Source organism: Saimiri boliviensis, chromosome 11 (genome assembly GCF_048565385.1).
Source record: "Saimiri boliviensis isolate mSaiBol1 chromosome 11, mSaiBol1.pri, whole genome shotgun sequence".
Classification (NCBI taxonomy): Eukaryota; Metazoa; Chordata; class Mammalia; order Primates; family Cebidae; genus Saimiri; species Saimiri boliviensis.
In genome coordinates this window covers 15,393,809-15,418,851 of record NC_133459.1, presented here as the reverse complement: position 1 = coordinate 15,418,851, position 25,043 = coordinate 15,393,809, and the positions used below count along the sequence as shown (strand labels likewise).

The 25,043-nt window shown below is 57.3% G+C and overlaps 2 protein-coding genes across 3 annotated transcripts in view; one reads left to right on the top strand and one right to left on the bottom strand.

Moving 5' to 3' along the window:
• Window positions 1-5,605: 5,605 nt before the first annotated feature.
• On the top strand, window positions 5,606-11,675 carry MFAP2 (microfibril associated protein 2). Of its 2 annotated transcripts, none has more exons than XM_010345536.3 (9): window positions 5,606-5,688; window positions 7,964-8,040; window positions 9,067-9,153; window positions 9,347-9,373; window positions 9,475-9,561; window positions 9,692-9,736; window positions 10,510-10,597; window positions 10,831-10,904; window positions 11,150-11,675. In XM_010345536.3, the coding sequence occupies exons 2-9, from the start codon at window positions 8,004-8,006 to the stop codon at window positions 11,251-11,253; spliced, it is 549 nt and encodes a 182-aa protein (XP_010343838.1). In that variant the 5' UTR covers window positions 5,606-5,688; window positions 7,964-8,003; the 3' UTR covers window positions 11,254-11,675. The 2 variants fall into 2 exon arrangements, with proteins under 2 accessions (XP_010343838.1, XP_003935010.1); XM_003934961.4 differs by having other exon boundaries at window positions 5,607-5,688; window positions 9,064-9,153.
• A 2,053-nt stretch (window positions 11,676-13,728) lies between these two features.
• The window catches only part of CROCC (ciliary rootlet coiled-coil, rootletin), a 49,655-nt gene continuing 38,340 nt past the window's right edge, over window positions 13,729-25,043 (bottom strand). Inside the window, 10 exon segments of the mRNA XM_074380147.1 lie at window positions 13,729-14,314; window positions 15,048-15,230; window positions 15,976-16,107; window positions 16,291-16,491; window positions 16,811-16,960; window positions 17,709-17,933; window positions 18,614-18,829; window positions 20,418-20,581; window positions 20,855-20,975; window positions 21,082-21,251. Of these exon segments, the coding sequence (XP_074236248.1) occupies window positions 14,228-14,314; window positions 15,048-15,230; window positions 15,976-16,107; window positions 16,291-16,491; window positions 16,811-16,960; window positions 17,709-17,933; window positions 18,614-18,829; window positions 20,418-20,581; window positions 20,855-20,975; window positions 21,082-21,251 (1,649 nt within the window). The 3' untranslated portion in view covers window positions 13,729-14,227.

The following is a 25,043-nucleotide window of genomic DNA, read 5'->3' as shown; positions in this document are numbered from 1 at the left end:
TGTACCAGGCACCAGGACTAACTCAACAAACTGAATAAAATGGGAAAAAACATGGTCTCAGCCTGCGTGCAGTTCACTACCCACACGAAAGGCTGGCAGGGAAGGAGCACATCTGCAGGGACATGGTGGGAGCACAGCAGGCACAGCCCCGTCCCTCCCCCGCCCAAACAAAGAGCCAAGGGAATGGCTGGAAGGATGGAGAGGGTCTGAGATTCAGCACCCAGGAGTTGGCAGCTTTAGCTCCTGTTTCCCAGTTTTTCTTTTTTTTCGTTTTCCTTTCTTTTTTTTTGAGACAGGGTCTTTCCCTGTTGCCCAGCCTGGAGTGCAGTGGCTCAATCATGGCTCGCTGCAGCCTCCACCTCCCCAGGCTCAGGTGATCCCCCCCTCTCAACCTCCTGAGTAGCTGGGACTGCGGGCCTGCACCACCACGGCTGGCTGATGTTTGTGTTTTCTGTAGAGATGCCGTTTTGCCATGCTGGTCTCAAACCAGCTGGTCTCAAGTGGTCCAGGCTGGTCTCAAACCCCTGGTCTCAAGTGGTCCGCCCATCTCGGCCCCCTGAAGTGCTGAGATTACAGGGGGGAGCCACCGTGCCTGGCCTCCCCCTTTTTTTCAAGGGTAGGGCTCAGCATTTCTGCTGGGTGGTTTCCTGTCTTAATGCCAGTGGGATTGCTCCTGGCAGCAGTGGGGGTCTAAGGGCAGGCAGAGAGGGCTGGGCTGGCCTAGAGGGCTGGGCTGGCCTGAGGTGACAGTCTCTGCTGCACTGCAGTAGACACTGGGGGGTGGGGCATGGACACTCATTCAACAAAGCAGCACTGGGGAAGGAGCGAGGCACAGGACATATTTAGTCCCTGCGTAAAGACTCAGTCTAAGGAGGTGGGGGAATGACAGGGGGAAGAGACTAGATGGCAAGGGTCTAAATCACGGACCATCCCCATCTCCTCCCAGCCTGCAGCCCCAACAACTCTCCCCACTCAGGCCTGGGTGCTGGCGCAGGGTAAAGGCTGCCCCAGAGGCAGGGGATCTACACCCCTACACCAGCTAGTCTCTCCGGGAAGCGTTTAGTGTACAGTTTACTCATTCATTCCACACATGTTTGCCGAATTGCTGCTCAGCCTGGCACTGAGCCTGATGAGCAAAACCAGGCCTCGTCCCGGCCTCCACGGGGCAAGATGACAAGCTCATCGGGAAGAGGAACGGGGCTCAGATGGTCACAGACATAGGCCAACAAGACAGCTGCGGGCAGTAAAGCTAGAAACCACACAAAAGAGGAAAAAGGGAAGGCCCCCCTGAGGAAGGGAGGGTTTGATCTGTGACCCCACGAGGGAGACCTCAGCCAGTGCTCAGGAGGAAGAAAGGCCAGCATGGGAGGGAGAAAGCCCTCAAAGGCCAGTGGCTGGGGGAGGATGAGGAGGCAGAGCCAGGTTGCCATAAAGGGCAGTGGCCCTGGAGGCCCCGAACTTGGGTGAAAGGCATTCAGTAGAAGGGGCCATGATCTGCCATGGTGAGGGAGGCAGGACCCACATGGGAGGGCCCAGAGTGGAAGCTATCATGAGCCCAGGCAAATGATGACGGTGGTGTCAACTAAAGAAGGAATCAGCCTTTTGGTGGGGCGCAGTGGTACACGCCTGTTAATTCCAGCACTTTGGGAGGCCGAGGTGGGTGGATCAGCTGAGGTCAGGATTACGAGACCAGCCTGGATAACATGGTGAAACCTCATCTCTACTGGAAATACAAAAAAATCAGCCAGGCATGGTGGCGGGGCCCTGTAGTCCCAGCTACTCCAGAGGCTGAGGCATGAGAATCACTTGAACCCGGGAGGCAGAGGTCGCAGTGAGTCGAGGACATGCCACTGCACTCCAGCCTGGGAGACAGAGCAAGACCCCATCTCAAAAAGGAAAAAAAAAAAGAAAAAAATCCACCTTTTGGCTGTGTACAGTGGCTCACGCCTGTAATCCCAGCACTTTGGGAAGCCGAGACACGTGGATCAGCCAAGGCCAGGAGTTCAAGACCAGCCTGGCCAACATGGTGAAACTCCATCTCTACTAAAAAAAAAAAAATAATAACAATGCAAAAACTAGCCGGGCATACAGATGTGCGCCTTTACTCCCAGCTACCCAGGAGGCTGAGGTGGGAGAATACCTTGAACCTGGGAGGTGGAGGTTGCAGTAAGCCGAGGTTGAAACACCATATCAGCCTGGGTGACAGAGTGAGACTCCCTGTCCCCCATTGGCCCCCCCAGTTGATTTTTTTAACAACAACAAAAAAATCAGCCATTGAAAGAATTAAAGTTAGTTTTATTGAGCCCTGCTGAGGACTGAAACCTGGGAGAGTGTTTCAGAGAGCTTCTGCTAGGCTACTCCAAGCAGCATTTCAGCCCACAATTTAGATAGAGGCATGGGTGGTTCCACATGAGCTCAGATGTTATGGTCAGGCATGGTGGTTCATGCCTGTAATCCCAGCACTTTGGTAGGCTGAGGCGGGTGGATTGCTTGAGCTCAGGAGTTCAAGACCAGGTTGGGCAGCATGGCAAAACCCCTCGTCTACAAAAAAATTCCAAAAAAAATAGCCATGCATGGTGGCTCTCACCTGTAGTCGCAGCTACCTGGGAGGCTGAGGTGGAAGGGTCACTTGCCCCAGGAGGTGAGCTGTGATGGTGCCACTGCACTCCAGCCTGGATGACAGAGGGAGACCTGGTCTCATTAAAAAAAGAAGAAAAACGTTACATCATGTATCTTCAGAAGCTACACTATTGCAATCTCACCAAGATTTGGGTTAGAGGAGCCATCTAGTTATATCTATATTTATCTATTTATCTATCTATATAGATATCCATCTAGTTATATCTATATAAGTAGATGGATCCTCTATATAGACATAACTAGATGGATATAGAGGATAATCATCAACCCTGTCAGGTGCTATCTTTTTTTTTTTTTTTTTTTTTTGAGACGACGTTACACTCTTGTTACCCAGGCTGGAGTGCAATGGCGCGATCTCGGCTCACCGCAACCTCCGCCTCCTGGGTTCAGGCAATTCTCCTGCCTCAGCCTCCTGAGTAGCTGGAATTACAGGCACACGCCACCATGCCCAGCTAATTTTTTGTATTTTTTAGTAGAGACGGGGTTTCACCATGTTGGCCTGGATGGTCTCGATCTCTTGACCTCGTGATCCACCCGCCTCAGCCTCCCAAAGTGCTGGGATTACAGGCTTGAGCCACCGCGCCCGGCCAGGTGCTATCTTAAGTACCGGAAAAGGCACACCAAGAATCATTGAACTTTTTTTTTTTTTTTTTTTGAGATGGAGTCTCACTCTCAGGCTGGAGTGCAATGGCATCATCTCAGCTCACCGCAACCTCCACCTCCCGAGTTCAAGCAATTCTCTTGTCTTAGCCTCTTGAGTAGCTGGGACTATAGGTGCCTTCCACTACGCCCAGCTAATTTTTTGTACTTTACTAGAGACAGGGTTTCACCATGTTGGCCAGGCTGGTCTCAAACTCCTGACCACGTGAATCCACCTGCCTCAGCCTCCCAGAGTGCTGGGATTACAGGCGTGGCGAGCCACCGTGCTTGGCCGGACTTATCTTTTCTTTCTTTTCTTTTTTTTTTTTTTTGAGACAGAGTTTCGCTCTTGTTACCCAGGCTGGAGTGCAATGGCACGATCTCGGCTCACCGCAACCTCCGCCTCCCGGGTTCAGGCAATTCTCCTGCCTCAGCCTCCTGAGTAGCTGGGATTACAGGCATGTGCCACCATGCCCAGCTAATTTTTTGTATTTTTAGTAGAGACGGGGTTTCACTATGTTGACCGGGATGGTCTCGATCTCTTGACCTCGTGATCCACCCGCCTCGGCCTCCCAAAGTGCTGGGATTACAGGCTTGAGCCACCGCGCCCGGCTGGACTTATCTTTTCTTTTTTCTTTTTTTTTTTTTTTTTGAGACGGAGTTTCACTCTTGTTACCCAGGCTGGAGTGCAATGGCGCGATCTCGGCTCACCGCAACCTCCGCCTCCTGGGTTCAGGCAATTCTCCTGCCTCAGCCTCCTGAGTAGCTGGGATTACAGGCACGCGCCACCATACCCAGCTGATATTTTTTGTATTTTTAGTAGAGACGGGGTTTCACCATGTTGACCAGGTTGGTCTCGATCTCTCGACCTTGTGATCCACCCGCCTCAGTCTCCCAAAGTGCTGGGATTACAGGCTTGAGCCACCGCGCCCGGCGCACTGGACTTATCTTTTCTAACAATGCAGTGATTCAGGCAAGAGACCCGGGAGCCTGTGCTCTGCCCTGCCTGGGGTCTTCAAGGTGTCCTTCCACTGGGTTGCCCCCAGTCACTGAGTCAGGGGCTTTGTCAGCTTCTGACAAGCAGAAAGAGCAAGTGTAGTTTCTTAGGGTTGCAACTTGGTCTCACAGTGGCTTAGGCCAGGGCGGGAGCAATGCACAGAGTCATAAAAGAAAATTTCCAGGTAGCGTTTCTTGAGTAAGATGGATTAGATGCAGGGCTGAGGGAAGGGGAGGAAGCCTGGGTAATGGAAGGCTGGGGGGCCAATGGGGCACTGGGAACCCTCGAGGGCTGGGTCTGGGGGAAGGTTAGGGGGTCATGAATTGGGACTTGGATGCTTGTTGAAGTCGATGCACCCTGGGGACATTTGTGGGACACACAGCCTGGGTTAGGGCTGAAAGAAGTGATGGTTATGGCCAGGGGCAGGAATTCATGTCTGTAATTCCAGCAACTCAGGAGGATGAGACAGGAGGAGCGCTTGAGGCCAAAATTTTGAGGCCAGAAGTTCGAGATCAGACTGGGCAATACAGCAAGACCCTGTCTCTAGAAAGAGAAGAAGGCCGGGCGCGGTGGCTCAAGCCTGTAATCCCAGCACTTTGGGAGGCCGAGGCGGGTGGATCACGAGGTCGAGAGATCGAGACCAACCTGGTCAACATGGTGAAACCCCGTCTCTACTAAAAATACAAAAAATTAGCTGGGCATGGTGGTGCGTGCCTATAATCCCAGCTACGCAGGAGGCTGAGGCAGGAGAATTGCCTGAACCCAGGAGGCGGAGGTTGCGGTGAGCTGAGATCGCGCCATTGCACTCCAGCCTGGGTAACAAGAGCGAAACTCCGTCTCAAAAAAAAAAAAAAAAAAAAAAAAAAAAGAGAAGAAATGCTGGTTGTGGAAGCCAGCGGTGGCCCAGAGCTCGGCAGTGCGGAGGGTGCTGGCCTGGGAGACATGGGAGGTTCAGCTGGAGAGGCAGAAGGAAAACCAGGGCCAGAGGGTGTCCCGGAAGCTGGGAGAAGGCAGAGAGGCTTACTTTCTGGCTGAAGGGCCTAGGGTGATTCACTTTGGGAGGCTTGGTTTTCTCCTCTGTGAAATGGGCCACACACCCACCCTTGTCCACTTCACCCACTTCGCCCACCTCATCCCGTCGACGTCGGGCAAGGAGCAGCTGTGAGGAGGAGGAAGCTTTGCACGGATGTGAGGATGGCTCCAGGCACCAGCCCCTGGGACACCCCCAGAGGAGATGGAACCCCGAGGGCACGGCGTGGCGGCCTGGGCGGGCCGCTCGCGTTAGGACCCAGCGGCTTCGGGGTTGGAGGGCGGGCGCCAGCCCCGTCGGGGGCCCGGAGGGGGCCTTGATGCGGGCCAAGGGGCGGCTCCGGCGAGCGGACTCGGAGCGGGCGACGGAGTGACCCGGACAGGTAGGCGCGGAGCTGGCGATCGGGGGCCCTGGGGCGCGGCCTGGGGCGTCGGCGGGTACCCCGGCGCGGGAGACGGGGGTGCGAGGCTCTCCAGGTCTCCGATCCTGGGGCGGCCGCGGAGGTCCCTGAACCCCGCGTCTTCAGAGCGGACGCCTAGGGGGCCCCTGGAAAGTTTGGGGTTGCTCTGCGCAGAGATCGCGAGTTAGGAGGGCGGGGACCTCGAGTTTGGGGGGAGCCAGAGGTGGGGGCGTCGGGTGATGGGACATCTTTTGTTCGCCCGGGGAGGTTGGAATGTGGCGGGTGGGGTTGGAGGGGCCCCCGGCGGGAGCGGCCGAGACAGAGACGCAGAGAGACAAAGAGAGATCAGAGACGGGAGCGCGAGGGCGCGCGGAGCAAGTTTCCGCGGCTGATTGTTCCCAGCTGTGCGGCGCTGCAACCTCCGGGTTCCTCCCGCCGGGACCCCTCCCCCCAGCCCGGCTCCGGAGCCGGCCGAGCCCTCCCTCCGTCTGAGGTGTGAGCGAGCGTCGGGGGCCCCCTGCCACTCTCCTCCCAGGACGCAGGGGAGTCGGGGACAGGGGAGGCCGCAGCTGTGGAAGAGGCCAGAGCTGGGGGTGGGGCAGCCTCCCGGGCAGGTCCGGGCCTCGCGCACGCCCCAAAACCCCTTCGTCTAGAAGTCCTTGCAGATGTGGTCCCCTGGGGGGAGCCCATTAACGCCGCACTGACTTCCCTCTTTCCTGCCTCCCCGCTAGCCCTTGGGCCTCCTTCCCTCGTAAGCCTGGGTTTGGGGACCAGTCCTGGGGAAGGAAGACTCCAAGCAGGGCACCGACAGGCACCCCCCAACACCTTGCAGCCCCTCGTGCCTCTATTTAGCGCCTTCCGCTGATCGTTGGGGGCTCCCACTGGCCGGACCGATGGGGAGAGGGGCAGGGAATGCTCTCTGGGTCTCTTCATCCCCCTCCCGTGAGGAGGTCAAAGGCTTTCAGAATGGGGTGTGGGGAGCCAGCTATCCCTTGCCTCTGGGGCAGCCTGGTCCTGAGTCTCCCTGCCCGCTCCCACCCAGCCTCAGTGAGGTGCCCAATGCATGAGAGGGCCAGGCGGTCAGGGGGGCCTCAGGATTGGGAGAAAGGAGGGAAAGACCCCCGTGTTTTCTCCTGTTTCCCTCCCCTCTCCCTGGATTCCCAGTGGGGAAATACAGCGAAGCTCGGGTTTCCAGCTAGCTGTCTGGGAGGACTTCCTGGGTTGCAGCCGGGAGGGGCCCTCCTGGCTAGACTGCACCCTCCTAGCCCTCCCAACAGAAGGCTGACCTGAGGTGGCCCTCCACTGAGCTGAGGCCGGATGTGGGAACCTGAGGCTTCCCCTAGTCCCACCGTGTAGCCTGGAGACTGGACCCTTGAATGTCAGGAGCCTGCTGAAAGCCACAGACCAGTGCCCTCTCCCTCCAAATGACACACACCACACTTGCCGGTCATGCAGGGCCCCCTGGGCTGGGTGACGTCACCACCCCTTCAGTGCTGCAGTTCTGGGATCCAGAGGAGTCCCCTCAGGCTTCACTCTAAGTGCTTCCTGCTGCTGCAAATAGCCCCGGTGGGTCTCGTGAGCCTGTGATGAACACAGCCAGGTCTTATGAGGCCTGGAGGCCTGGCAGGAGAGGCGTCTTCTAGGGGCTGGGAGACCTGCCCGGCCTGGCCTGGCCGCTCTGGAGGCCCGAGTACATGTGGCTTCCTGCTGAGCAGGATGCTGGGGGCGGGGTGGGAGGGCCCAGGGGCTAATTGGGAGCAGGTGGTGAGGCGGTGGGCTTGGCAGAAGCTGCTGAGTGCAGGCTGTGATGCCGGCTGGCCAGGGCTGGGATCCTGAGGGTGGGCCTGGATTCAGGGATTCACGCAGTCAGTGCCTCGGACACTGGGGGAGGCTCTGGGCCAGAGGGTTGAGCACGGGTGTAGGTGAGGAGAGAATGGTCCGGACTGGGGGCACATTAGAAATATCCCCTCAGTGACAGGGTCCGCCGTTGCCTGGGCACATGCAGCACACCTACAGGGGTTTGCTTGTCAAGATCAGCCCTGGAGAGGGGCCGGAGGCCTTGTCCCTTGTGACCTGAACACCTGGGTGGGCCAGCAGGGACTGGGATGGCCCTCTGAAGTAGGGACATCCCAGCCCTCCCACTCCTGGCTTCTATTCTGGGTGTCACCTTCTCCAGGGCGAAATCAGGGGATCCAAGGTGGGCTCTGCTGTCCTGAGTGTGGCCCCGGGCAGAGCACTCCCTCTCTTTTTCCCCCAGCTGTCCTCTCTGACACCCCCCGGCCTGCCTCTCTGTGGCCATGAGAGCTGCCTACCTCTTCCTGCTATTCCTGCCTGGTAAGTGCTCCCGGGGCAGGGGGTAGCTCCCCTTATGTTTGCGGGGAGTGGGGTTAATAGGGGGAATTCACAGTGAGTCTCTGTCATGACTCATGGCCAGAACTCAGCTCCCCAGCTCCCAGGGCCTGCAGCCTGCCTGGACCACAGACTGGACAGGCCAGCCCTGGCAGCCTCTGCAGGCAGCTCCCGGCCTTCCCGCAGCCTTCCACAGCAGCAGGCAGGCAGGGTTCTGGAGGGCACGTCCTGGGCATAAGGACTCTGTGGGCACAAGGCACAAGGCCCCTCTGGGAGCCGATGTGCAGATGTAGGGGGCAGCCACGGCAGGGGTTCCAGACGCTTGGGTTCTAGATCCGTTTGATGCCCTTCAGCTCTAGACAGTCTTGACCTTGGAGGGCTCTACTGGCCAAATGAGGAGACTCAATGAGGACCACAAAGGTCCTAGCACGGCCAACATGACTTCATTCAGCCGTGATGTGTTGAGTCCCTACCACATGCCAAGTGCTGGGCTAGACCCTGGGGGTTCAGCAATGAACCAGGGAGACACATCGTTGCTCTCATCATGCTGCCAGTCCAGGGAAGGGAGGCACATAGGAAACAAGCAGATGTGAGAAACTGCAGCATGGGCGGAGCGCGGGACAGAAATCAGCAGGCGGGCCGGTGGGCTGCGGGTGGGTCGGCCTCTCCGCACAACTGAAATTCCAGGGAAGACCTGAAGGAGCTGAGCAGGCCTCACAGGCTCAGGGAGCTTCAGGTGCAAAGGCCCTGAGGCAGGCAGGAGCATGTGGGGTCCCAGCAGCAGCCAGGAGGCCGGTGACAGGGAGGGGCAGGGTAAGGTCAGGGAGGTGACCCACAACGAGGGTGGGGAAGGGTCTTTACCTTTGAGGAAGAGTCTGGATCCTCTAGGAATCTGCTTGTGGGGTCCTAGGCTCTTACAGGCCTGCTCTTGTGACCCCCCCCAAGAAGCGCCTCAGGCCCCTGTCGCTCCTCCCCTCGGGGCACCCCACATGCTTTGCCTCCCCACAGCAGGCCCGCTGGTTCAGGGCCAGTATGACCTGGACCCGCCGCCGCCATTCCCTGACCACGTCCAGTACACCCACTACGGCGACCAGATCGGTAAGGGCCTTCCATCCCCAGGGTCGCCAAGGAAGGCCTGGCTGCTCAGATGTGCATGGCCCAGCCAGGGACCGCACTGGACAGCTCATGGGAGCTCTGGGGTTGGGTCCCTGGCTCAGCGGGGACCTTGTTTGCCCCTGGGGCTGGTGGGTAGCCTGACTCCCACGAATTCCACTTTCATCTTTGTTTGCAGACAACCCAGACTACTATGATTATCAAGGTAACGGGCTGGGGACAGGATAGGATGGGCCAGCAGCTGGGTGGGGAGAGCCCCGGGAGCGGGTGGAGGGAGCAGACCCCCTTATCCTCCCCTGGCTGCAGAGGTGACTTCTCGACCCTTGGAGGAACAGTTCCAGTTCCAGTCCCAACAGCAAGTCCAACAGGAAGTCATAGTAGCCCCAACCCCAGGTAGGCCCCAGCCCCTGCCCCACCCTCCCGACCCTGTCGACCCTGGGAGTTGGGGGGTCTGCCAGGGTGATTCCCCGGCCCTGAAGAGACCCCTTCCAATGATGTCTGCCTGCCTCTCTCTCGACATCAGAACCAGGAAATGCAGAGCTGGAGCCTACGGAGCCCGGGCCTCTGGGTAAGGGCTTTCCTGCCAGCCGGAGAAATGGAGGCATGGCCTGATGTTGGGGTGGAGTAGGGGCGGTGCTGATGGGCTGGAGCTTGCCTGTGTGGGCTGCTGGCAGTGATGTGGGGAGGGGAAGCTTACTCCTGCTGTAGGCTGGCACCACCAGGCCCCCCATGAAGCTCCAGGGGGTCCCACTCTGCCCCCAGTGGGCCTGGCAGGAGGCTAAATTGGCAGCCTAGGAAGGGCCCTGTCCTCACAGAGACTGGGAGGGGCAGGGAGTGTGCTGGGGGCTTCCTGTCAGCCAGAGAGCCAGCCTGGGTAGTGCATATGTGGACGCAAGGAAGGGCCGAGAGTGCGGGCTGGCTGAGCGGTGCCCCTCCAGCTGCCCCAGCTGAGAGCTTCAAAGAACAAGATGTGTGTGTGCAGGAGAATCCAGGCGCCCACCCTCGTGTGGGTTGGTGTGTGCGTTCCTATGTGGGCTTCTGTGAGCATGGGTAGATCTGCTTGTGAGTGGGTGTGGGCTTTTATGATGCGTGGGTGTGTGTGAATTTCTGTTTGAACTTTGGCTTCTATAGTAAGTTCAGTGGTGAGTTGATAAATGAATGTTACAGCCTGGGAAAGTCTAGCAATGCTGTGTGCGTCTATGTGGGCATGTGGAGGTACGGGTGTCTGCATGGGACGTAAGGGTACACCGGGACTAGGCCCTGCAAGCCAGTCTCAGGTGGGTAAGGTTGGGGGCCACCCCCGAACTCTGGACACCTAGTCTGACCCCACCTGTCACCCAGACTGCCGTGAGGAGCAGTACCCGTGCACCCGCCTCTATTCCATACACAAGCCTTGCAAGCAGTGTCTGAACGAGGTCTGCTTCTACAGGTGAGCACGGGCTGGCAGCTGCTGGGAGGACTCCAGAGCATGGGGGCCGGAGGGCTGTGGCCAGCCCGGGTGGGAGCTGGAGGAAGAGTGAGTCCTGAAGTTGAGCTCAATTATGTGGTTGAGCCTGGGCCAGGGACCTCCCCTCCTGGGCTCCATGGCCAGGTTCTGTCTGGGCTCTCCCAGTGGGGCTGGGTGGAGGTGGGGCTGAGACCTCCCGGGCGCTGTCCCCGCAGCCTCCGCCGTGTGTACGTCATCAACAAGGAGATCTGTGTCCGCACAGTGTGTGCCCACGAGGAGGTTCTCCGAGGTAGGAAGGTCCCCTCCCCAAGGCCTCCCCTGCCCCCACACCGGCTTCATTATCTGGCCACCTAGCCACCCACCTGATGTTTCATTCAACATGTATTATTCGCCAGGCACACTTCCAGGACATCCTGAGCGCCCCTTCCTCCTACTTTTCATCCTCAAAACACTCCCATCGCCAGAGTCGGGGAGGAACAGGGCTTCCCACGGCCCAGCCCCACCCTGACCCTGCCTCCTTCCTGCCCTCAATAGCTGACCTCTGCCGGGACAAGTTCTCCAAATGTGGCGTGATGGCCAGCAGTGGCCTGTGTCAATCCGTGGCGGCCTCCTGCGCCAGGAGCTGTGGGAGCTGCTAGGGTGGTGCTGGCATCCTGAGTCCTGGCCCTCCTGGGATCCGGGGCCCTCGGGCCCTGCCTGACCTGGTGCTTTCTTCCCCATCCCCATGTTCCTTTCACTCTGTAAAAAGTTGGACTGCAGCCCTGGGGGTTGCAGGCTGCGGTGCAGGCTCCTCCTTCAGCCTGTGGCCACCTCTGGGGCACAATGGGGGCTCCCCACTGCCCAGTCTCTGCCCCTCGGGTTGGGGGGCATCCCAGGCCTCTCCATGGGACCTGGGCCCCTGACAGGCCTCAGCCCGTTTTGATGACAGACAGTCCCCTATTCAGTCCCCTGAGGTAGGCTGTGTCCCCGCACCCCAGCTGGTCTGCTTGGATTTCCTACAGCCCCCCTGGGCATGGACCACCTTTATTTTATACAAAATTAAAAACAAGTTTTTACAAAAGACCGAGTCTCTTTTTGGGGGACAGCACAGAGGGGCCAGCCAAGTGCCCCCAACATGGACTGTCCTGAGAGGCTTCCACAGCCCCAGCCCCACCTCCTCACCCGCTGGCTCCAGCTCTGCCCTGCCCAGAAATATGTGTCCTGATGGTGCATGTGTGCAGGAGATGGAAGGTTCCAGACACACAGCTTTCTCATGACCAGTGCTACTTGGTGAGGACATGAGTTCCCATCACCAGAGGGACACAGTGAAGATGGGAGGCTACCCCTGGAGGGAGGGGGGCAGGGGCTCAAGGCAGGCCGACTGACATTCAAGGCCTTTATTTGGGAAGTTGGCGAGACTAGTGTCGTTCAAAGGGCAAAAACAGCGGGGTGCAGTGGCTCACACCTATAATCTCAGCACTTAGGGAGGCCGAGCGGGCAGATCACTTGAGGCCAGGAGTTCGAGACCAGCCTGGCCAACATGGTGAAACCTTGTCTCCACTAAAAACACAAAATTAGCTGGAAATGGTGGCATGTGCCTGTAGTCCCGGTGACTCAGGAAGCTGAGGCACGAGAATTGCTTCACCCTGAGAGGCGGACGTTGCAGTGAGCCAAGATCATGCCACTACACTCCAACCTGGGTGACAGGGCAAGACTCTGTCTCAAAAAAAAAAAAAAAAAAAAAAGGGCAAAAAGGAGCAAGCCATTTTAACATCTCCTTCTGATCAGCACGTGGGGCCTTGGCTCTGCATGAAGGCTCACACTCCTGTCCAGCCCTCCGAACAGGCATCTGTAGTGGATACAATTCATATCCCCATCTTAGAGACAGGAAAACAGCCCAGAGACATTAAGTAACCCACCCATGGGCCCATAGCTATCAGTGGCAGTGCTGTGGCTGAAGCGGGCAGCTGGGACTCCAGCAGATGAGGATGAGTGTCAATTTCTCCTTTGGACACTGATTGAACACCTCCTATGTGAACATTCCCATTTTACAGACGAGTAAACTGAAGCTCTTACTTTCAGCAGCTTTGCTCAGGATGATTCAGCGGCGCCAGGATAAGACCCCATGTCCACACCCAAACGCGTACTTTTTGCCATGCTGTGTAGAAGGCCTGTCACCATCCTGAGTGTGGGCTTGAATCTGAGGCGTGGCCAGAGAAAGGGGCAAGAAAGTATGGGCTGGAGGCCGGGCTGAGTGGCTCATGCCTGTAATCCCAGCACTTTGGGAGGCCGAGGCAGGTGGATCACCTGAGGTAGGGAGTTCGAGATCAGCCTGGCCAACGTGGAGAAACCCTGTCTCTAGTAAAAAATACAAAATTAGCCGGGCGCGGTGGCTCAAGCCTGTAATCCCAGCACTTTGGGAGGCCGAAGCGGGTGGATCACAAGGTCGAGAGATCGGGACCATCCTGGTCAACATGGTGAAACCCCGTCTCTACTAAAAATACAAAAAAACTAGCTGGGCGTGGTGGCGCGTGCCTGTAATCCCAGCTACTCAGGAGGCTGAGGCAGGAGAATTGCCTGAGCCCAGGAGGCGGAGGTTGCGGTGAGCCGAGATCGCGCCATTGCACTCCAGCCTGGGTAACGAGCGAAACTCCGTCTCAAAAAAAAAAACAAAAAACAAACAAACAAAAAAACAAAATTAGCCGGACATGGTGGTGCACGCCTGTCATCCCAGCTACTGGGAGGCTGAGGCAGGAGAATTGCTTGAACCTGGGAGGCAGAGGTTTTGGTGAGTCGAGATTGCACCATTGCACTTCAGCCTGGGAAACAAGAGCGAAACTCCATCTCAAAAAAAAAAAGAAAGAAAGAAAGTATGGGCTGGAAAGAGGCTGGGTCCAGCCCCCAGCCTCAACAGCCCCATCTGTTGTATCAATCGGGTGACCGAGGACGCTGGAGGCCTCCCCATCTGACAACCTGTGAGGCTGGTAAGTTCCCTTCCCAACATAGGCCTCCTGCCTCTCCCTGCTGTCTCCCCAAGCACCCCTCCCTAGAGGGCACCATCCCTCTTGCCCCAGACCCCACCTGTCTCCCCCCACATCTCCTGTCATCTAGAAAAGGGACACACCTGTATAAACTTTTTAGAAAACGATGTCTTATTACAAAAAAACGGTTCTGAACAGTTAACATTGTAAAAGTATAAAAATAAAGGGACTCTGAGCACTCTGAGGAATTTCCTGACACGCACTCTGAACTAAGGCGGGGAGATCTCTGGGAAGCCAAGTCAGGGCCTGGGCCTGGTCCCCCTCCTCTTTCCCACGAGCCCATGCTCCAGGGCTGGCCAGAGAAAAGGGCTCTCCCCAACCCTGGCTATGGCTCAGCCTCTAAAGGAGGACCTTGTAAGATCTGCAGTGGCTTGTCCTGGAAGAGGGGGCTGGAGTGAGGTGGGCCCCGCTGGATGCCGGGAAGCCTCTAGGCCTGGAGCTGGAGTACCCCTCCTCAGCCCTGACAGTGGAACACCTCCTCATCCCACGCCAGCTGGAGGCCCCCAGGGGATCAGGCTTTGGGGGTGCTGTCCAAAAGGAGGGCCCTTCCCTGTCCCGGGCACAGGGCTGTTCTCTAGATGCCAGCAGAGGCTCATTTCTCTGGGGGGCCGGAGGATGGGGAGAAGGGTGCTGAGCTCCTTCGAAGCTCCTGCTGCAACTGTCCCTTCAGTGTGGACACCTGGGGAAGAAAGAGAAGGTGAGGCTAGCCAGGTCCTCAGCCTGGCTTCAGAGAAAGGGAGGCAGCCGGGAACCCAGAGGGACCCAGTGCCATGTTTCAGGAAAGGACCGGCCTCACTGAGAGCCGGGGGCTGTCCTGCCGTTCTCGTTCCGTTCCTTACAGCAGAGTCAGGCGTCTTCTGACTGTTCAGAACCTTTGAGAATTCCACACCCATTCTTTATCCCCATCATCACTTGAGTAGGCGTGGCTCCAGCCCAGACCCAAGGGGTGGACATGTGACCTAGCCTGGTCTGGCAGAGCAGCATTGCCTGGCAGACAAGCCTGGCTCAGGCATAGTCAGGAAGGGACATGTGATCTGAGCGGGCCAGTGAGGGACAGGCCTGGGGCTTCTGCAGCCGCTCTCCTCTGGGATGACAGGTTGCTGGGAGAACCGGAGGCTGGGGCTGCTGAGGCCACCTGGCCTCCCAGGGAGAAGGCAGCCCTGATGGAGCTAGGGGAGCAGAGCCTGGCAGGAAGGCCTGGGGCCCAGGAGCATCCCGTGGCCCCCGGTCTGGTCTTGGGTGATACCAGTGCAGAGCCAACCGCACTCTTTGGTGGATCTACCTCTGTGCCTCCGCCAACTCCTAAGCCGGAGCCATCAACTGCCTATACCCACGAGGTCTTGACTGGCCCCCACCCCTTCCTCCGGTGCCACACATCCATCCTGGCCCAGCCTTCCAAGGGGGCCTGCTACCTGCTCCTCCAGCCCGCGCACCCTCTGGCGGTGGGCCCGCTCTCGTGCCTCCAGGGTGCGCTCGGTCTGCACCTGGGCACTGCGCAGGCGCTCCACCTCCTGCTGCAGCTCCAGCTGCTGCTGCTGCGCATCCACCTCCAGCTGGGCTGGGCTGTGGCTCTGCTCCAGCGCCACCACCTGCGCCTGCAGGGAGGGGCTGCAGTCAGGGTTCCAGCCCAGTGTGAGTGTGTGTGTGCATGTGTGACAGGTTGCCAGGTGCCTCCCTGGGACACGGCCGGTGCAGAGGGAGAAGGCAGAAGAGAACCTTGCGTGTCCCCCATCCGGCCGGCCCCGACAGTGAGCCTGTGAGCCTGTGAGCCCAGGGTGAGTGCACTCAAGGACCCCCACTCAGGCAGGTATGTGCACTCATGTGTGCGTGCACGCGCACACACACACACATACACACACACACTCTCTCTCTTCTCTTTCTCTCTCTCTCTCTCTCGGATGTCATACACACAGGCACAAAGGCAAGCATGTAAATACCTACTGGGTTCACACAAGTGTATGTGTGTGCACAAAGGCCCAGCTCCCACATACCTGAAAATATCCGTACACAGACCCATATTCACAATACCCAGACACACCACACCGTGAGCAAGATTCATGCTCCATACACAAGAATGCTCACATGGATTCCCACTCTGCTGCGTGTCCACAACATACATGAGCCCACAGGCTCATGTGCAAACAGGCCTTCAGTGTCTTCTGTACACCTTAGGGAGAAGCCCTCCTTCCATGGCCCGGCTGGGTCACCCGGAAGGCTCAGGGCTCCTGGGGGAGAGGGTTGTGGGCCCTGGGCTGGCCGGGCTACCGGCTCCACCCGGATTGATGAGCATTCAGACAGAGCAGGGATGAAGCTGGGGTCCCGGGCTGGGTGGGGTCAGACCTCCAGCTGCTGGATCTGCCTCTGTGCCTCGGCCAGCTCCAGCTCAGCCCCTGTGAGGGTGCGGTCCAGGCGGCCCTTCTCTGCGCTCAGCCGCACTGTGTCTTCATGGCTGCGAAGCTTCTCCCGCTCCACCTAAGTGGGAGGGAGAGCCGGAGGTCAGGGTGCCAGGAGGGGCTTACCGAGGGGGCTCAGGGTCCTGAACCCCAGTGGAATAACCTAACCCCCCAGAGGCGGCAGACCCTGGGGATGTGCAGTGGGACTCACCTCGGCTAGGTTCCACAGGAAGTAAGGGGAGACCCCGGGGGAGCAGCCCACCTTGTCCAGCGTCCTCCTGAGGGCCACGCGTTCCTTCTCCAGCCGCAGGGCTGAGCGCTCCACCTCCCGCTTCTCGGCTTCCAGCTGAGCCAGGGCGCGCTGCAGGCTGCCCAGGCGCTCCTGCAGCAGCCGCCGCTCGTCCTGCAGCTTCTGGACAGTGTGCAGGGCCGCAGCCTCGCCCTCCTGCCGCTGCCGCAGCACCTGCAACAGAAGCCAGGCAGACCCCAAATCCCTCTGGGGCTGAGCATACTTATCTGAAGCTTGGAGAGAGTGAGGCTGGCCCGCTCACAGAGCGGCAACTGTGAGGCCCATATCCGAGAACTGTCGCCTGAAGCCAGATGTTTCTCTCCTAGCCTCAGTCTCTCCATCTGCATAACGGGACTATGCGATGAATGAACCATGCTTCCTTACTGGAGGCTGCGCCAGGGTTTGGGATGAGGTTGAGATGGGCGGGAGCGTCCCCACCCTAGTCCAGGGCCTCACAGTCTTGGGGACAGAGGGGGCACACCCTGGCCCTCACCTCCCGTAGCTGTTGTAGCTGGCCCTCGGCCTCCACCCGCTGCAGCTCCAGGTCAGCCACCTCGCCTCGCAACGTCTGCACCTGCTCACCCAGGCAGCTGCTCTGCTTCCGCGCCTCTGCCAACGCCTGCCGGGCAGCGTCCAGCCGTTCCTGGGGGACAAGGGCTGATGGTGCCAGGCTGGTCTGGGAGCCCTAGGGCGTCCCCTCTGTCTGCATATTAGGCAGGTTCACAGCCCATGAAACAAGCAGTCATCTTACCTGGAGGGTGGGCCCCATGCCAGGCCCATCCCATGGCCTATCCACTGACCTGTGTAAGGTGGGAACCACTTGGACCCCAACTCTCCCCAATAAACCCTGCACCTAGGTCCTCCAGGTTCATACTAGCAGTCTTTTTTTTTTTTTTTTTTTTGAGACAGAGTCTCACTCTGTCGCCCAGCCTGGAGTGCAATGGCATGATCTTGGCTTACTGCAACCTCTGCCTCCGGGGTTCAAGTGATTCTCCTGCCTCAGCCTCTTGAGTAGCTGGGGTTACAGGTGCCCACCATCACGACCAGCTAATTTTTGTATTTTTAGTAGAGACGGGGTTTCACCATGTTGTCCAGGCTGGTCTCAAACTCCTGACCTCAGGTTGATCCACCCGCCTCGGCCTCCCAAAGTGCTGGGATTACAGGCGTGAGCCACCACGCCCAGCCAGTTTTGTCTTCTTATGGGACATACCTAGAGCCTCCTCTCATTGGCTGATGCTCTATTGGGCCCACCACCCCCTTCAAAGCCTGCTCTCATTGGCTCCAACTGACTGCCCCATTGGCTGGCTCTTTACCAGGGCCCCCCTCCAAGCCTGCTCTTACTGGCTGACTCTCTCACTGGGCCCACCTCAGCCAGACCCTGGGCCCCAGACCTGGAGCACTTGGCGGTCATGTTCACAGGCAGTCAGAGCCTTCTGTAGATGCAGGTTCTTGTCCTGGGTGCTGTTGAGGCTGGCGCTGCTCTGGGCCAGGGCTTCTGTCAGGCCCCGCACCTTGTCCCGCAGGGCCCCCTCGCTTTCCTCCACCTTGGCCAGGGCCCCATTCAGCCGCTCCACGGTCAGCTGCAGGGTCCCTGCTTTCACCTCGCTGTCAGCCACCTGGCAGGAGGACAGCCAGAACTATCAAGGGCTGTTGCCATCTGGTCTCTACACCTCTGCTCCTACTGTGACCTCCTCCTGGCATGCCCAATTCACGCCCTTCCCACCTCTCCCTGGGCCTCCATCATTGAGACCCACTGTTCTAAGCACTCCCGCTAGCTCAGCCTATTGCAACCTGGGCCCCTTCCCACTGCGGGCTAACTATATGTGCCCAGAGTGCCATCAACCCAGTTGTCTCAGACTCCCTGGTCTCCTCCCTGTCCTCATTCCCCTCCCCTCTCTGCTGTGGAGGAGAAAGGGTAACCACCACAACCCTAACATCTTCTATTTTGACTTTGGTGGGTGTTCAGGCAAGGCTGGCAGAATTACTGAATGTTCCAGCTACAGCTTAGCTTCCTAGCAGTTAAGGCAAAAAGGGAAATGAGTGAAACCCACATCTCTTAACTCATCCCAAAGCACTCCTATGCATGCAGATTCCGTCATCAAGTAGTCCTGAATTCCAATTGTGCCTATGCCTCTTACTAGCTACGGGATCTTAGACGATGACATCACGTCTCAGCCTCCATTTGTCCATCTGTGAAATGCGGATGTTGGTAATACTTGCCTCACGGTCTAGTGCCTACAAAGCTCCTGGCACAGGGCACAGAGATGCTGCGGCTGTGATTTGGGGAGGAGCTCACCTGTCTCTGCAGAGAGTCCACCCGATCCTGAAGAGCCTGGGCCTGGGCCTCCCGGTCGCTCAGGCCCAGGCGGCTACGCTGCAGCTCCCCCTCAAGCGAGCGCCGCTGCAGCTCCAGCTTGACAGTGCGGCTCTCAGAGGCATCCAGGACCTCCTTCAGACGCCGCTTGTCACCCTCCAGCTTTGTTTCATTGGCCTTCATCTTGCTGATCTTCTCCTGCAGGTCGTGCGGGGCTCAGGCCCAGACGTCCAGTGCACCCGCACCCTTCCCGCACGTGCCCTGGGTCCCTTAGGGGAAACTGGGGAACAGCCTCGAACCCTCTGAGGGCCTTGGTCTCCCCATGTGTTCCCAGAATGAGTGGACGTGAAGATCCCAGAGACCACCTTCCAGTTTTAGCCCAGGCCAGAGGGCTGTGGAACCCAGGACTGCCCCTTCCCGCTCTCTGGCCCCATTTCCTATCTGTACAGTGGGGACACTGGATGGGAACCAGAACCCGGGTGCTCACAGGAGCCCTGAGGCAGGGGCGGTAGACATGCAGATTCCAGAGCTCTTCTGCCCCGCTGACTCACGTGCAAACTGAGCCAAGCCTGGCAGTTCCCTGCTATTCTAGGGTTTCAGGTGATGATTCCCCCCTCTCCTGCCCAGGGTCAGCCAGTGAAGACAGTCTGGGCAGTGGGGATGGGACAGGGAGCCAGACTAGGGGTCCTCCCATCCCTGATACTATCCTAGAGACAGGGTGGGTCAACAGGGGGTGTTATTTGCCCTCCCCAGCCCCCATCCTGATCCTGGCCCCTCTGCCATCCTGCCCAGAGCCCCAGCCCTGCCGTCTGGGGCCCCCACTCTGGCTCCTGCCCAGCTTTGTTCCTGGCCTCCTCCCGCAGCCCCTGCGGCTGGGCCCATGGCCAGAGCTGAAGCCGCAGACACAACAATCCAGCTAAGCTCGGCCCCAGGCCAGAGGCAGGGGGCGGGGGGCGGGGGGCGGGGGGCGGCAATGGAAGGACAGGCTGAGGAGAGCAGATGGGGACTTTGGCTGCAAGAAGGCTCTGTACTGTCACTACCAGGGCCTGAGCTTCCTGCCCCAGACAGACGGACACACACACCAGCACATACAGATGTCCCCCAAACACACATAAAAACCCCAGAATGCACTCGTGTGGCTGCACAGAGACATAAAACAGAGACTCCCTGCACACCACCTGGGTTAAGAGTCTGTGTGTGTCGTCCCTGCAGGCAATCACTGCTCCTCCTTTTACAGATGAGGAAAATGAAAACCAGGCAGATGACGACTCAAAGCCCAAGCTCTTTTTCTTTCTTTCTTTTTTTTGAGGCAGGGTTTCGCTGCCTGCCTTGCTAGAGTGCAGTGGCACCATCACAGCCCACCGCAGCCTCGACCTCCCAGGCTCCAGCGATCCTCCCTTCAGCCTCCCAGGTAGGACTGCAGGCCCGCATCACCAAGCCCAGCTAATTTTTGTATTTTTCATAGAGATGGGGTTTCACCACGTTGCCCAGGCTGGTCTCAAACTCCTGGGCTCAAGGGATCCACCCACCTCGGCCTCCCAAAGAGCCAGGATTACAGGCGTGAGCTAATGCACCCTGACTTCGTTCTTTTTTCTACAGCCTAGTGAGCACAAGTGACATGAGACGATAGAGCCTGAACACAGTTTCACAGAGTCGCAGGCTGGCCACCTCAGTGGGTTGCAGAGAGACTCAGGCAGACAGACACAGGGAGACGCGCAGTAGGAGCTGGGCACCCACTCCCGGACACAGACACCCCCTCGCCCGCTGGCCCTCAGCTCCTGCCCACCTGGCTGGCCCGGAGCTCGCTCTCAGTAGCCTGCAGGCTCCTCTCCAGCGTGGCCACCTGGTCCAGCGTGGCCCGGCGCTCCCGCTCACTGCGCCGCACACTCTCCTCCTGCAGCGCCAGCTCCGCCTGGACCCCGCTCAGCCGCCCATCCACACTGCGCCGGGCTGCAGCCACCGCCCACCCGGTCAGGCATGAGCGTGGCCAGGCGCAGCCCCAAGACCCAAACCAGGCCACAAAATGTCCTGCCTGCACTCCACCCAGCGCAGGGCCTGTCTGCACCCTTCACAGTGTGCGGGTCTGCACACAGGTGAGGCTGACCAAGGAGGTCCTCCGGAGGAAACAGCCCTGAGTCAGGTCACAGGCCAGTACCCCCGGCTCCTGCCTCAACTACCCAAAACACAGGAGAGAGAACAGGGACCCCTGAGGGTCAAACTCACCTTCCTCACTCTCAGCCACCGCCTTCTGCAGCTGCCTGGCCCTCGACGCTGCGCTGTCTCTCTCAGCCTCCATCTCAGCCAGCTGGCGATTCAGGGCACTGGTCTGGGTCCGAAGTTCGTCCTGCGGCCCCAACATGGGGGAACGAAGGAAGACCCCGGCTCTGACACCCTGCAACCCCTCCAGGGCCCTCCAGCTTCCCTATCCAGCCACTCACGCCCAGGCTTACCCGTTCTCTCTGGGCACTCCGAAGCTCCTGCAGGAATTCCCGGAGGGCCCCACGCACTGCCTCTGGGTCCAGGTCTGGAGGAGCTGGGGAGGTAGCAGGTCCTGGAGATGGTGGCTGGGACCCAGGGCTGCATTCTAAGGTGCTGGGGCTGCTGAGCCCTTCCCTGCTTCCTAGAAGAGAAGATGCTAAGGAATGCAGGAGCCTCGGGCCTCCCATGCACCTCACTCACTCCCAAAAGCCCTCAGAATCAAGCCTAACCTCTGCTATAGCCTAGGGGTCTTCTTGCCCATCCAGCTGAAACCCTCTCACTCTATAAAATGGCCACCCTGCATCCATGTTCTAGAACATTCTCTGTCCCAGCCCTAGGGCCTCTGTGCATGCTGCTCCCCCTCTCCCCAAGGCCTCTCGTTGCCTGGCCCATCCTTTAGGATACCCCACCCCCCACCCACAGAGGCCTCCCTGGCCCCAGGCTGGATTAGAGTGGGCACATCCCACCCTCAGTGGGGTCTGATTTCTGATGTCTGCCACCCCACCTAGACCACAAGCACCATGAGGGCTGGGCCTCGTCCCTTCCATCTACCACTGTTGCCAGGGCCCAGTGCAAGGGTGGCCACTGCATCACCTCAACGTCTCTCCGGACTGAGCACCTACTGTGCCAGGTACTTCATCTTTATGACAACTTCCCGACAGCTAAGGAACAGTTTACCCTCTTCCTACCTTTACCTGGCTCTTCTTTGAGCCAGGTAAAGCTGGCTCAAAGCAGTTAAGTGATTTGCTTGTTCTCTTGACTGGGTCTGGGGGCTCATGCCTGTAATTCCAGCACTGTGCGGGCTGCGGCGGGCAGCTTGCTTGAGGTCAGGATTTCAAGACCAGCCTGGCCAACATGGTGAAACCCTGTCTCTATTGAAAATACAAAAATTGGCTGGGTATGCTGTCTCATGCCCGAAATTCCAACACTCTGGGAGGCCGAAGTGGGTGGATCACCTGAGGTCAGGAGTTTGAGACCAGCCTGGCCAACACAGTGAAACCCCATCTCTACTAAAAATACAAAAATCAGCTGGGTGTGATGGCATGTACCTGTAATCCCAGCCACTCAAGAGGTTGAGGCTGAAGAATTGCTTGAACCTGGGAGGCAGAACTTGCAGTGAGCCAAGATCGAACCACTGCACTCCAGCCTGAGCTACAGAGCGAGACTCCGTCTCAAAATAATAAATAAATAAATAAATAAATAAATAAATAAATAAATAAATAAATAAATTTAAGAAGTAGCTGGGCATGGTGGCCCACACTTACAGTCCCAGCTACTGGAGAGGCTGAGGTCTGGAGACTGAGGCAGGAAAGTCACTTGAACCCCAGAGACAGAGGTTACAGTGAGTTGAGATAGTGCCACTGTACAGTAGCCTGGGTGACAAAGCGAGACTCCAACTAGAAAAAAAACAAAAAAAAGTGGGCTGGGCACGGCGGCTCAGGCCCAGCACTTTGGGAGGCCCTGGCAGGCGGATCACCTGAGGTCGGGAGTTCAAGACCAGTCTGGCCAACATGGTGAAACCCTGTTTCTACTAAAAATACAAAAAATTAGCCAGGGACAGTGGCACACGCCTGTAGTCCCAGCTATTCAGGAGACTGAGGCAGGAGAAGCGCTTGAACCTAGGAGGTGGAGGTTGCAGCGAGCCGAGATGGTCTCACTGCACTCCAGCACAGGCAGCAGAGTGGGACTTCAATTCAAAAAAAAGGAAAGTGATTTGCTTGTTGGCAATGCTGGAAAGTTTCAGAGCTGAGATGGGAACCCAGGCAGCCCGATTCCCTGGCAGAAAATTGTGCACTCTGCTTGGAGTGAAGGCTCGGGGAGGTGGAGGGGGCAGGGTGGGTAGAACCAGGGTGCTACTTGGAGGCTGGCACTGGAACTGCGGGACAAGGGTCCTGCCATGAGCATCCTGCCTCCATGATGGCGAAGCGACACCAAAACTGCCCGGCAGCCACAAACTTGGTCACCACCCAAAGGGCTCCACTCAGAGGTTCCCAAAGAAGCAGGCCTGCCCCTGGGGCCTCCAGCTCTAGAAGGTCCCATTATCTCAGGGTAAAAGTCCTGCAATGTCTACTGCAGCAAGCCCTTCGTCCCCACCCCTTACTCTTCTGCTTGGTGCTCTGGGACTGCTGGCCCCTGCTGTCCACGGGAAAGGGTGCCTCCACTTCAGACCTCCCCACTCACCCTGAGTCCCAGCTTACAGTTGCTCTCCCCTTCCCCATCACCTCTTCAGTGAGGGACCTGCTGCCCCCACATAAACAGCCCCGGCCCCTCCCTTGGCTTTTCCCCAATTTTTTTGTTGTTGTGACAAAACATATATAACATAAAAGTATCCCAGTTTCACCATTTTTTTTTTTTTTTTTAGACGGGGTCTTGCTCTGTTGTCTAGGCTGGAGCACAGTGGTATGATCACAGCTCACTGTAGCCTCGACTTCACAGGCTCAATAGATCCTCCTGCCTCAGTCTCCCAAGTAGCTGGGACTACAGGCATGTGCCACCATGCCTAACTAATTGTTGTTGTTGTTTTATAGAGATGGAGTTTCATCATGTTGCCCAGGCTGGTCTCGAACTCCTGGACTCAAGTGATCCACCCCCCTCAGCCCCATAAAGTGCTGGGATTACAGGCGTGAGCCACTGCACCCAGCCCATTTTCACTTTTCCTTTTTTTTTTGGAGACAGAATTTTGCTCTTGTTGCCCAGGCTGGAGTGCAATGGTGTAATCTCAACTCACTGCAACCTCTGCCTCCCGAGTTCAAGCGATTCTCCTGCCTCGGCCTCTCAAGTAGCTGTGATTACAGCTGTGCACCACCATGCCTGGCTAATTTTTTGTATTTTTCTTTAGTAGAAATGGGGTTTCATCATGTTAGCCAAGCTGGTCCTGATCTCCTGACCTCAGGTGATCCTCCCACCTAGGCCTCCGAAAGTGCTGAGATTACAGGCATAAGCTACCGCGCCTGGTACACTTTCACCATTTTTAAGTGTACAACTGAGCGGCATGAATTACATTCACTGTTGTGCAGCCATCACCATCATCTGTTCACAGATCATCCTGACTGGATGGTCAGGCGTTTGAGACCAGCCTGACCAACATGGTGAAACCCCATCTCTACTAAAATAAATATATATATATATATATATATATATATATATATATATATATATATATGTATATATATGTATATATATATACATAAATTAGCCGGGTGTGTAATGGCTCACGTCTGTAATCCCAGCACTTTGGTAGGCTGAGGTGGACAGATCACAAAGTCAGGAGTTCAAGACTCGCCTGGCCAACATGGTGAAACCCTGTCTCTACTAATAATACAAAAATTGCCAGGCACGGTGGCTCAAGCCTGTAATCCCAGCACTTTGGGAGGCCGAGGCGGGTGGATCACGAGGTCAAGAGATCGAGACCGTCCTGGTCAACATGGTAAAACCCTGTCTCTACTAAAAATACAAAAAAATTAGCTGGGCATGGTGGCGCGTGCCTGTAATCTCAGCTACTCAGGAGGCTGAGGCAGGAGAATTGCCTGAACCCATAAGGCGGAGGTTGCGGTGAGCCGAGATCGCGCCATTGCACTCCAGCCTGGGTAACAAGAGCGAAACTCTGTCCCAAAAAATAATAATAATAATACAAAAATTAGCCAGGTGTGGCTGAGGCAGGAGAATCACTTTAACCCAGGAGGTAGAGACTGCAGTGAGCCGAGATCATGCTACTGCACTCCAGCCTGGGCAACAGGGTGAGACTCCATCTTAAAAAAAAAAAAAAAAAAAAAAAGGCAAATTTAAAACAACATATTATAATAACGATTTCCATTTAACTGTATTTGGTATTGTGAGTAACCTAAAGATGACTGAAAGTATATGGCAGTGTGCACACATGTAACATTCATGTACTATGCCATTTCATATCAAGGACTTGAGCATGCACCAATTT